The sequence below is a fragment of the Hemitrygon akajei genome, chromosome 10 (assembly GCF_048418815.1).
Source record: "Hemitrygon akajei chromosome 10, sHemAka1.3, whole genome shotgun sequence".
NCBI lineage: Eukaryota > Metazoa > Chordata > Chondrichthyes > Myliobatiformes > Dasyatidae > Hemitrygon > Hemitrygon akajei.
In genome coordinates, this window is record NC_133133.1 from 133,170,530 (window position 1) to 133,183,722 (window position 13,193).

At 42.5% G+C, this 13,193-nt stretch overlaps 1 protein-coding gene across 6 annotated transcripts in view; it reads left to right on the forward strand.

The window, feature by feature from the left end:
* The window catches only part of dennd5b (DENN/MADD domain containing 5B), a 275,753-nt gene that overhangs the window by 144,482 nt on the left and 118,078 nt on the right, over positions 1–13,193 (forward strand). For all 6 annotated transcript variants that reach the window (XM_073058989.1, XM_073058990.1, XM_073058991.1 and 3 more), the window contains one exon: positions 9,814–10,480. In XM_073058989.1, the coding sequence (XP_072915090.1) occupies positions 9,814–10,480 (667 nt within the window). The remainder of the gene's footprint in view (positions 1–9,813; positions 10,481–13,193) is intronic.

Genomic DNA, 13,193 nt, shown 5'->3' on the forward strand with positions numbered 1-13,193 from the left:
CATCTTGTGTGTGTTGCACAAGAATGGGAAAAGTTTGTCTTTCCTCTCTGATACTCTTGGCAGCATCTCCCTTCACGCACCCTCACCCCTACCCCCAAATCCTGTCGGAGGCTAGGGAAAGATGAAACAAATTCTACAGGTTCACTGACCTATTCAGGTGACTGAACTGGGTCCGGCGATTCAGAACATCATTCTAAATGAACCGCTGTAAATGCTGTCATGGATTTCAACACCATCCTCCGGATTTCCACTCCCCAGTGATGTAATGTGCAAGATTACACTGGAAATACTGAGTTCTGGGGAAGTATGTCTTATTTTTTCAAGGTCTATACTATATTGTACACAATGCATTCTTGATCAAGTATGTCTTGCAGTGATGTCATTTATTTAAATGTGCTACAATGCAGAAATTATTTTAAAAAGAGAATTTTTTGAATTTTTAGAGCACGTGCAAAGCGAAGCAAAGACCACCCACAATAATCACTAATCTCATTAAGGATGTGCATATGGGTGCATAATATATATCTGTTTAAAATGCCTATCTAAATCGAATCACATTTAAATTCCTGCACATTCCCCAAGAATTAATTTGCAGTATTCATAACAACAGTCACTCTGATCGTTATCATGGGGGGCTAACTTTGGGCAAAAATATAGATTGTTTTGATGTTCTATGCCAAGCAAAGGACAAATAGAATTTGCATTCCAGTTGACTTGACGGACGCACGCATTTGAGTGCATCTGACAGCTCGGTGAGTGAGCAGAGATGACTGGATGCTGTCTGCCACAGGCAAAGTTTCTGGCTCTCAGCAGACAGCAGCAGTTGATGGAGGTCCCCCTGCTCAGACTGGAGTGCCCCCTGGTGAGTTTGCATCTCACGGCATTGGAGGAAGCATGCTGGAGCACCACAGATGTTCATAAAGCATTCGAGGGCGTCCACTTTCAGTGGGTGTGAGGCAGTATAATGCACTTCCACTTCCACAGAGGAAAGAAAAGCCTTTGTGCAACAAACCTATATTCTCCGGGGATTGTCACCTTCTGAGCTCCTGAGAATGAGGCTGTCTGGGGTTTAGCCATCTGGCTCTTAGCTCCTCCTGGGAGGGTCACTCACAGCAGAATGGTCAAAAGGGAGGGAGGTTCCACGCAAGACCTCAACAGTGGAGCTGGCGGAAGATGACGCCACATCACAATGGCAGATCAGGCAGAGGAAATCAGCAGTGAAAGATCCTGAGTCATCCTGTATTCTACGCCGCTGGACCCTGACTCCGATCTGTCAAGGACCATGTGGTGGTGAACTGTGTATCAGCTTCCCCGCATTAAACAAAGATGATAAACACAGGCAACACGAGTGAATCTGCAGATGCTGGAAATAAATAAAAACACAAAATGCTGGCAGAACTCAGCAGGCCGGACAGCATCTATGGGAGGAGGTAGTGACGACTTTTCGGGCCGAAACCCTTCAACAGGAACCCAAAGGGAACCCTCCTGTTGAAGGGTTTCGGCCCGAAACGTCGTCACTACCTCCTCCCATAGATGCTGTCTGGCCTGCTGAGTTCTGCCAGCATTTTGTGTTTTTAGAATAAACACAGGTCTCATCTGTGGAAGAGAAACAAGACTTCAGGGTAAATTGTGTTCTAACGAAGCACCTTGAATCTGAAAATTTAGCTTTGGTTTTCTTCTTATGGATGAGGCCTGATCTATTGAGTTTTTCCAGCATTTTCTGTTTCTGTTCTGTTCTAGGCTTCCAGCATCTGAAACCTTTTTAACCTACAGGTAAATTAACATTCATTTTGCAGAGTTGAATTTGAATCTCCATTTATTTTCTTTGTTATAGGTTTGCCACTTTTGATGGTATTCATAAACTTTTTTTTTGCAAAGCTGAAGTTCAAAGATCAAAGTAATTTATTATTGATGTTTGTGTACTATATACAGCATTGGGATGTGTTTCCTTAACAAAGAAACCAGATAGGACCATTAAATAAAGAAGATCATCACACACACAATGTGCAGGGGAAAAAACAAATTGTGCAAACAATAAAAATAAGCAAGTAACACCCAGAACTGAAGTTCACAAAAGTGAGTCCACAGTCACGAAGCCATTCATCACTGTAGCTGGCCCAGGAGCCTGTTAGTTGCAGCCCGCAGCCTCAGTTCAGCCCAGGGACGAGTAAACCTCACGCAGTAGTGAGCTGAAGTGGCTCATCCCTCGCTTCTGACCCTGACACCCTGACCTTTTCAATCTGGACCGGCAGTTAAATCGTTCAAACCTCTGATCGTTCCTCACTCTCAGACCCAAGCCCTGCCATTATGATACGCTCGTGGGTCCTGGCCAAAACCTGCCTATGGAAACCTATGAGTCCTAACTAAAGAACGTGGAGCAGGGTTGCACAGCGGCACAGCTGGTAAAGCAGCTGCCTCCCAATGCCTGACCTGAGTTGCGTGGAGCTGTGAGGAGTGTGTACATTGTCGCTGTGAATTTATGGGTTTAACTTTAGCTGCTCCAGTTTGCTGCCACTTCCCAAAGATCCCAAAGATATACGGGTTACGGTAATTTGCTGCTGAAAATGGTCTCTCATGTTGGTGAGTGGTAGAAGCAGGGGTGGGGGGGGGGGGGGGCAGGGGAGTAACTGAAAATATGGGGACGGAGAGTACTATAGGATTAGTGTAAGTGGGTATTTGATGGTTGACACAGACTCAGTGGGAAGAAGAGCCTGTTTCCCTGCTGGGTGACTCAGAGAACGTGAGGATAAATACCTATGTTGCTTCCTCCACATTGATTCTCTTTGTTTCCCTTTCACTCCAATCACAAAAGGAAATAAAAGGAAGGAAGGTGCTATCTACGTTCAAGATGTAGATGGATGATATTCAAAAGATTTGCCATTTGAAAAACACTCATGTAATTGATGGATATGAAGAACTGGCAAGGATGTGGAAGTGAGGCCTGTTTAGAGCAGTTGTTATCAGAGTGAATGGTGGGACAGGCTTGGGGGAATGTCCTACTCCTGTTTCTAGTTTTCTTGCGTCTTGGTGTTTTTATATTTCATCCTTCACAACGTGTACATCACAGTGCTGTACAACCAAGCACACCCCTGTTACTGACTTAATTAAGGAAATGCAGGAGCCAATTTGAACACAGCAAACTCCCAGAGATAATGAAGAATTAACTGACTAGGTACATTGGTCTTTTGTTGAGTGTTAATTGCAGGTCAGATTTTTGCTTGCAAATGATGAATAATTCCTCTACTCTTACCAACCAGTGTTTAACATCCACATGACAGGACAGAGAAATGTTTGAAAATAGAGTTCTTTGGGACTTAAAGGCCACTGTCTTCTGAAAAGGATGTAGGAGCAAGGCTTACTGGACAGTTCTAATTACTGATTGAAGAAAGTTCGGTTCCTTTTAATTGAAGTACAATTGTCAGGTTTTGTCTTATGGTTTCTTTGTGCTCTCGAACTTAATAATCTTCAAATAATTCTGATTTTCTTTGTATCAGTCAGGGAGAAGTCAAGCTCAGCTTAGTCCCTAACTCAGGTCACCACCCATCTTGATTTCCCCTCTTTAGCTCAACTTGTCAGGTTATACGATTACACCAATGATACTGTACATCAGTTTTAATTATGTTAAATGCTGCAAGATAAAATTTATGGTTTAACTAGATTAAAATGTGGGGCCTCAATAATATACATAGGTGTATTATGTATCTATACATAGATGGCCCCGGCACTGGAGCATAGTGGTTAGCACAATGTTTTATTGTACTAGTGACCAGAGTTCAATTCTCATCGCTGCCTGTAGGAGCTTGCATGTTCTCCCCGTGACCTCTTGGGTTTCCTCCCACAGTCCAAACACATACCAGTTGATAGGTTAGTTGGTCATTGTAAATTGTCCCATGATTGGTTAGGGATGCATCAAGGGTTGCTGGGAGGTCTCCCCTACTCTTTCCTCCAATCACCTTAAAATTTTGCCTCCTTGTATAAGTCATTTCCAGCCTGGGAAAAAGTCTCTGGCTATCTACTCTATCTACAGCTCCTATCATCTTGTACATCTCCATCAAGTCACTCTCATCCTCCTTCGCTCCAAAGAGAAAAGCCTTGGCTTGCTTAGCCTACCTTCATAAGACATGCCCTCTACATTAATATATACATTATATATACACATGTATATACAATATCTACATTATAATATACATTAATGATTTAGATGAAGGGATTAAAAGTAATATTAGCAAATTTGCAGATGACACAAAGCTGGGTGGCAGTGTGAAATATGAGCAAGATGTTAGGAGAATGCAGGGTGACTTGGACAGGTTGGGTGACTGAGCAGACGCATGGCAGATGCACTTTAATGTGGATAAATGTGACATTATCCACTTTGGTGGCAAGAAAAGGAAGGCAGATTATTATCTGAATGGTGTCAAGTTAGGAAAAGGGGAAGTACAACGAGATCTTGGTGTCCTTGTTCATCAGTCACTAAAAGTAAGCATGCAGGTACAACAGGCAGTGAAGAAAGCTAATGGCATGTTGGCCTTCATAACAAGGGGAGTTGAGTATAGGAGAAAAGAGGTCCTTCTGCAGTTGTACAGGGCCCTGGTGAGACCACACCTGGAGTATTGTGTTCAGTTTTGGTCTCCAAATTTGAGGAAGGACATTCTTGCTATTGAGGGAGTGCAGCTTAGGTTCATGAGGTTAATTCCCGGGATGGTGGGACTGTCATATGTTGAAAGGTTGGAGCGATTGGGCTTGTATACACTGGAGTTTAGAAGGATGAGAGGGGATCTGATTGAAACATATAAGATTATTAAGGGATTGGACATGCTAAAGGCAAGAAACATGTTCCCGATGTTGGGGGAGTCCAGAACCAGAGGTCACAGTTTAAGAATAAGGGGTAGGCCATTTCAAACAGAGTTGATGAAAAACTTTTTCACCCAGAGAGTTGCGGATCTATGGAATGGTCTGCCTCAGAAGGCAGTGGAGGCCAATTCTCTGGATGCTTTCAAGAAAGAGTTAGATAGAGCTCTTAAAGATAACCGGAGTCAAGGGATATGGGGAGAAGGCAGGAATGGGTTACTGATGGTGGATGATCAGCCATGATCACATTGAATGGTGGTGCTGGCTCGAAGGACCAATTGGCCTACTCCTGTACCTATTGTCTCTAGTCCAGCCAGCATCTATAACTATTCACAGTAACACTGCAATGAAGAGGCTGATGTAAGTGCACTGTGTGTGCTATTAAGTCTCGTGCAGCAGGAAAAGTTAGGTTAAATCTACAATCTGTTATGAAATAAGCAATGATTTATGGAGTGTTATTATTGACCTGAAGATGTGGACCTGGGCTAGTGAAGAGAAAAGATCAGCTGAATCCTTGTTCCTGAATTCTCCCCAGTGCATTCTGCTTACAGCTGTGTTGGCACTGCTTTCAGCTGAGGGTAACAGTCGTCCATGGTTTAATGCGTCCACCACTAAAGGGCTGGAGTTGCTGCTTAATTGTTAGGGTGGTGATGTCCTGTAACACCATTTATCAAAATTGTCAGTTTCTTTTAAATCAGAGAATGACTGAAATTACAGGCTAAAAGTTTAAAGAGAAGAGATTTGCATTTAAAGGGTGACCATGGTCACGTACCTTTAAGTTACTGTAATGTAGTGTAAAGTAGCAGCCAATTTGCTAAGAGAATGGCCACACAGGAGCCAATGTCATTACATTGCTAGAAGAGGAATTAATGTAAGACACACACACAAAGTGCTGGTGGAACGCAGCAGGCCAGGCAGCATCTATAGGAAGAAGCACAATCGACATTTTTGGCCGAGACCCTTCATCAGGACTAACTGAAAGAAGAGATAGTAAGAGATTTGAAAGTGGGAGGGGGAGATCCGAAATGATAGGAGAAGATAGGAGGGGGAGGGATGAAGCTAAGAGCTGGAAACTTGATTGGCAAAAGGGATACAGAGCTGGAGAAGGGAGAGGATCATGGGATGGGAGGCCTAGGGAGAAAGAAAGAGGGAGATGGAGAGCAGGCAAGGAGTGATTGTGAGGATAGAGAGAGAACGGGGGGGGGGGGGAATCTAAATAAATATATAAATAAGGGATGGGGTAAGAAGGGGAGGAAGGGTGTTAACAGAAGTAAGCCAGAATATCAGGAGAACTTCCCCGCTGTCTGCAAAACAGTTCATATCATGCCCCAAGGAAACTCCTCTGACAATGATGCATTCCTTGTAATTCATGTGTTAGAAGATGGTGTATGGAGATAGGTGGTGAGATGAGTGTTCGAACGTGGATTCAGATTTAAAATCTGTTTTAGGGAGACTGTCAAGTATTTTGGCAGACAAATTACTTGGTGAAAGGAGTGGGTAGTGGTCAGACCAGACTGAACTCAGTTAATGAACGGGGAATGGATAGTGTCAGGAAGATGATTGGCAGACTAGGTGTCAATAGATGATCAGTGGAGAAAGGAGGTGGGAAGGTAATTGGTGGAAAAGGCCTCTGAGCAGGTGATTAATGGGAGCAAGAGGTCTGGGCAGATGGTTGGCAGGCTCAAAGGGCTAGGCAGGTGATTGGCAGGGAGGAAGGGTCTGGGCAGAAGGGTTTGGGAAGCTGATTGGCGGGGGTGAGAGCAATGGGGCTTGGAAGGTGGTTGGCAGGATGAGGGACTGGCCAAGTGATTGGTGGGGAGAGAAACTCCAGGGACTTTGGCAGTTGTGCATGGGATGCAGGAGTCAGTAATTTTGGAAAGTTTGCAGAGGAGGCCTACCTGAAGGGAGATGGATGTGTTGGGTTCTACACCAATAACCAAGTCGGGAAGAGCCTGTTACTACCAAGTTCCATGAAAGCAAACAAATTTTGCCAAAGTAATCTTAAATGAGAGCTATAGAGATGTAAGAGCGCAGAAACAGGCCCTTTGGCCCATCAAGTCTGTGCTGAGAACCCCAACCATCCAATTACACTCATCCTAGATTAATCACCTTCTGAAGCGCCTGCTCGAGCTCTCAGGTCTTCTTCTGCCAGTCTCTTACATTTAAACAGTCTCCCTCAAAAGATGATTGGTTGGTCAGCTGTTTTGAACTACACTCCTAAGCTGTGGAATTCAATACCTAAAACTATAAGGTTTGCAGACTCAATTGCCATTTTTAAACACCAGCTCGAAACCCATTTATATAACCTTGCTTTTAACTAACATCTTTTTGTCTTTTATTTTAATGGTTATTTTTTTCATCTTTGTTCTTTATCTTACTGTAAAGCACTTTAAGCTACATCGTTTCTACAAAGAGTGCTCTATTAAAGGTATTATTTTTGTTATTTATTTTTGCTTTGCTCAAGTTGGTAAAAACACTGAGGTGCGGGCATAGCCAAGCCTAATTCTCAATTGCTAGGAACTTTTGGACTATTCTAGTGGTGTTTAAAATTGTGGCTTTCTGGAGATGTTTGTAAACATTGTTGAGTGGGCCTAATTGTTTAATGCTATTGTGTAGTGACTTCAGGATGATACCGGTTGTAGATATTACTATTGGGACAATGTACCTTCTTCATGTTCCACAGTCTTTCAATTTCCTTTTTTAATTCACCATATTTCTGGTGTTTTTCACTTATTGCTTTCTCTGTGTTATGTATGTTTGGAATGACTATATCCATTAAGCAAGTTGTTCTTGCTTGCTTATCCTGTAATATTTTATCTGGACAGTTATAGATGATGCTATCTATAATAATGGATTGGTTATAACATAATTTGTAGGACTTGTGGGACTCTGACTCCAAAACTGGATCACACTTGTATTTATAGTAAGGTATGGTGTCTTTTATGAGTTCATTCACCAAAATCTTGCTTTAAAATATAATGTTTACCACTTGATTGTACCTCTGTAAGATTAAGTTAAACTGCTGCTGGATCTTGTAATGCGTTGGATTGTACTGGATTTTCTTGGCATTTTCTGCATCTATCATCTTGAATTTGTTGATCTTTTATTATGTATCTTTTTATATTTTCTAATGTCAAGGAACCCCTTTGTTTCTGGGAAGAGGTCTCCAACTCTGAGCCAGATGTTCAACACTTCCTTGTCTGCTCAGGTCATGGGTTTAGCTTCCATGAAGGGTCATGCTCTTCCATTGGTTAGCTTTTTCTTCTGTAGTGATAGTTTCTTCATTTTTCTGGGTTATGCTTTCTTTTAAATTTAGTGGTGCGTATTTCTTAACAGAATTGTGTATGCTTGTGTGGAGTGCTGAATCCTACTTTCATTGATGAAAATATATCCTTAGAAGTTTTATCTGACTTGAGTAAATTCTTTTGTCTGTTATTCCTCTTCCTCCTTCTGCCATAGGTAGTGTTAATATAAGTACATTCGAGTGCACATAGTGTTTTCTAAAATTCGTCATTTCAGTTCTTAGTTTTCTTTGTAAGTTTTCCAGATCAGTTTCAGAACAAGATATTATGCCAAAGGAATACATTAATATGGGTATTCGGAAGTGTTTAGTGCCTTTGTTATATTTTCACCATTGATCTCTGTTTGGCAGGTTTTCTTAAGCCTTGAAGTAAATTCTGTCGAAAGTTTTCCCTTTATCACACTACGATCTATTTTCTTTGCTTGTTGATATCCCAGATACTTATGTTTCATATCCACCCATAGTTTGTGTAGTATCCTACTGCTCTGTATTGTATTCTACTAGCTGTATTGCAACTTTTTTTATTTTTAATGTTCTGCATTTATCTAGTCCAAAGTTCCTGTTTATATCTTTCGAAAATAGCTCTACTATTTGAACTAATTGCTTAAGCTTTACTGAATAAGGAGCATATAATTTCAAATTGTCCATGTTTGGTTGTCTCTAGTTTGATAACCTATTTTCATCTGATTCAATAAATTAAGAGAGTGGGTTTAAAAGCTAGACAAAATCATAGTAGGCTTAGAGGGTCGCTCTGGAACATGCCTCAGTTTATTTTGATAACGGTGGTTGTTCTTTTTTGGTTATAAATAAATAGGGTGATTATAGTGCGCCAATGCTTCATCAGATTTTGTAGGAATTTCACAACTATTGGGTGTAGTTTATTTATATTAAGAACTTCTATTAACCATGAGTGTGGGACAGAATCAAATGCATTTTGGTAGTCAAAATAACAACATAAAAGTTTATGCTTTTCCACCAGGTTTGATTTAGAATTACTGAACCTATTATCAGTTGTTCTTTACATTCTTTGACACCCTTAATGCAAGCTTTCTGCTCTTCTATAAGTATATTGTGGTTATTTAAATGATTGGTTGCAAGCTACCTGATGTTACAATTTTATATATAGTTCATAAACAAGTAATAGGACAATTATTATTATTATTCTGCTGAATACATATACTTAAACAACTTGAAATAGCACGCTCATTCATCAGTCAAGCTAATGCAATTAATTCTCATTAATTCCCCCAGATCAATCACACACTGGGGGCTATTTGCAGCGGTCATTTAGTTTATCAACCCACATGTCTTTGGGAAGAAACCACAGCATCTCGAAGAAACCGGCACAGTCACAGGGAGCATGTGCAAACTCTGTATAGACAGTACCGGAGGTCAGGGTTGAAACTGTGACTCGAGAGCTGCTCCATTGAGTGTGCGCTGAGTGGTGTACACCAGTTGTTCAGTGTGCATGTCTGTTATCCAATGCTGCACGAACATGGAATTAAAACTAACAGCTTTAGCCCACAGGCTTCTCACCTGACCTAAAACAGCTTTCCTTACTCTATAGCTTTTCCAGTGAGTTGGACATTGCTGGGGTTATATGGTAATATCAGTACATTCTTTTGATGATTTTTAAAGTGTATCATTTTCTCTGCTCCCTTCAGCTCTGCATGCCCAAAGGACTGTCCTTCAAAACCCAGGCCGAAGACAGGGAGCCGCAGTTCCACTCCTTCCTCATCACACGCGAAGATGGCTCACGTACCTATGGCTTTGTGCTCACCTTTTACGAGGAGGTCACCTGCAAGCAGATCTGCAGCGCCATGCAGACCCTGTACCAGATGCACAACGTGGAACAGTACAACAACGTGTACGCATCGTCCTCCTGCAGCATGGACTCCCTGGCGAGCAGCATTGACGAGGGGGATAGCACCTCGCTGGCCAAAATGCAGCGCTACAACTCCTATGACATCAGCCGCGACACCCTGTACGTCTCAAAATGCATTTGTCTGATCACCCCCTTGCCGTTCGTGCAGGCCTGCCGCAAGTTTCTGCTGCAGTTGCACAAGGCGGTGACCTCCCAGCAAACTCCGCCGCTGCCCCTGGAGAGCTACATTCACAACATCCTCTATGAGGTGCCCCTGCCTCCACCTGGCCGCTCATTAAAATTCTCAGGGGTCTACGGGCCAATCATTTGCCAGCGACCCGGGCCAACAGAGCTACCCCTGTTTGACTTCCCGCTGCGAGAAGCCTTTGAACTTCTGGGCTTGGAAAATTTGGTGCAGCTCTTCACTTGCGTGCTTCTGGAGATGCAGATCCTTCTGTATTCACAAGGTAAGGAATAAAGTCCATCAGAGTTTACATCTGGAAAATCAGTCAAAGATTTGGCCAACAGGCAGCAAATGCAGTTTAGTCTGTTGATTTGGGGAAGAGCACCAGTTGAAGAGCCAGCAGTCAATGGTGAGACCACAAGTGGAGTCTTGTGTACAGTTCTGGTCATCCAGCTGTGGGAAGGAAAGATGCCGTTAAGCTGGAAAGGGTACAGAAAGGTTTAGAAAGAGGAAGTTACTGGGGCTGAAGGCTTCAGTTATATGGATAGGCTGGGACTTTATTTCTGAAGCATAGGGGGCTGAGGGTGAGGTTTATAAAATCACAAGGGTTGGATGGCCACAATTGTTTTCCAAGGGTAGAGGAGTCTAAAACCAACTAGTTTTAAGGTGAGGGGGCCGATTTAAAAGAGACCTTTACACACAGAGAATGATGCATATCAGGAACTTGGTACCAGAAGAAGCGGTAGAGGTGGGTACAGTTACATCTTAATGGTGTTTGAACAGATACATGGGTAGAAGGAGGTTAGAAGTATATGGGCCAAACATGAGCAAATGGGACTGACTTCGATAGTCTAGGCTAAAGGGCTTAATTCCTCTGCTATAAAACTGTATGATTCTAGATAATTGAATGGATAGGAAGAACCACAACCAAGCAATTAGAGAACCAGCAGCTACAGAACTGTGCAAAAGTCTTAGGGCATCATAGCTCTTATGGGCTTTGGCACAGTGCTGTATTTGTCAATGTGGAGCAGAGAGCGAGTTTGTAAATCTAGCGAGAACAAAGAATGTTGGGAATGGTGAGGGTGGAGCACCACGGGAGGGTTTTGGGACAGGTGGGGTGGCACAGGTACAGGCACACCCAGCCCTGAGACTCCGGGCAAGGTCATTTGATTCCAAACAGTTGGTTTACTGATCATTACAGAATGTCGCTTGGGTGCTTCTCTCTCCCTTCCCTTTTTGCCTACCACGACCCCTCTCTCCCTGCCCCTTTCCTCAGTGCACAACAGAGACCCACATCAGAATCAGGTTTATCATCAGTCGTACATGCCATGATTTTACTTTGCTGCAGCAGGACAGTGCAGTATATAAAATTACTCCAGTGAAGTGCAGAAGTCTTGGGCACCCTGGCTATATATCTGGGTCTAAGACTGTTGCACGATACTGCAAGTGTGAAGTTGGGAGGAGGAGATTGTGCCCTATCAGGAAAAGGATAGGAGATGAAAGTAAGCAGGCAGTGTTCTGTTGATATCTGGCTTGCGAGTCAAATTCATTAGCTTTCTGCAGCTTCTACAAATTGCTGCATGATATACCGATGGTTAGTTGACCCTGGTTGAAGGTTGGTTATTCAACTGAAAATACAGTTAGCTTTGTTGTACTTGGTTAATGTATGGTACTGTTTAATCTTAAGTTCCATAAAACCTGGGGAAACGCTGTATTTTCCTGTTTCCCCATCCAGTTGAAATGGTGGAAGAATTGAATCCACCCAACTGCCACTCGTCGCTTCCACAATTACCTCCCAACTTTGCTGTCATATTCAGATTTGTTATAATTGTAAGGGAAGACTAGGCACATCAAATAAAAAAACAGATCAATAAAATGAAAAGTATATAATGGAGAAACAAAAGCCTAAAGCTGCAGTAGAAAACAATATAAGCCAACACTCATACAAATCTGCAAACAAATAAAGCCAGAATAAAATGATTGATCGCTGCTTTTTGCCTTGGACGCAGTTTTGAAGGGGATTATGATCTCACGTTTCAGAACGAAACGCAAACTGATCAGATTGGTAACAGCGATCTCTTGAGCAGCGTAATTCATTGGATGTTATTGATTGGAATTTGTTGAATTATTCACAAGATTTATCATTCTGTGCTGGTGTCACACAGATCAACATGTCCATAATGCATAGAAAGTGGAAGATTGAAGGTGCATGGAGTACAGAAGGTTTGTGCTTCTCTAAGTAGACCCCCTGTTCACTTGGAGGACCCCAGTCACGTGCAGTGCTCTCTGATGGTGTGCAAGACACACTTAACTGATTAAGTTATTTATAGATACCTTTTGGTCCTTCAAGCTGCGCTGCCCAGTAATCCCCCGATTTAACTCCAGCCTAATCATGGGACAATTTACAATGATCAATTAACCTGCCAACCATTACATCTTTGGACTGTGGGAGGAAACTGGAGCACCCAGAGGAAACCTATGCGGTCACGGGGAGAACAGACAAACTCCTTTTACAAGCGGCAGTGGGAATTGAACCTGGTCCCTGCACTATAAAGTGTTGTCCTACACGGCACGCCTTTCACAGTGCTGGTGAGACAGCCGTGGTATCTACGACAGGGAATCACATAGATAAAGTGTACTTAACCTAATGAAAAACATAGTCACTGAGAACTTCAGAAACTGCAGTGCCCTAAGGTACCACACTTGATAATTAGGAAATAGTGTTGAATTGATTGTGGGAAATAAATCAACATATTCCAGTGCTGATGGCACAAATTTTAATTAGACAATTCACCTGTCACCTGTGGACTTCAGGAAGGGTAAGATGAAGGAACACGTACCAATCCTCATGGAGGGATCAGAAGTGGAGAGAGTGAGCAGTTTCAAGTTCCTGGGTGTCAAGATCTCTGAGGGCCTAACATGGTCCCAACATATTGATGCAGCTATAAAGAATGCAAGACATGAGTTTGAAGAGATTTGGTATGTCAACAGAAACA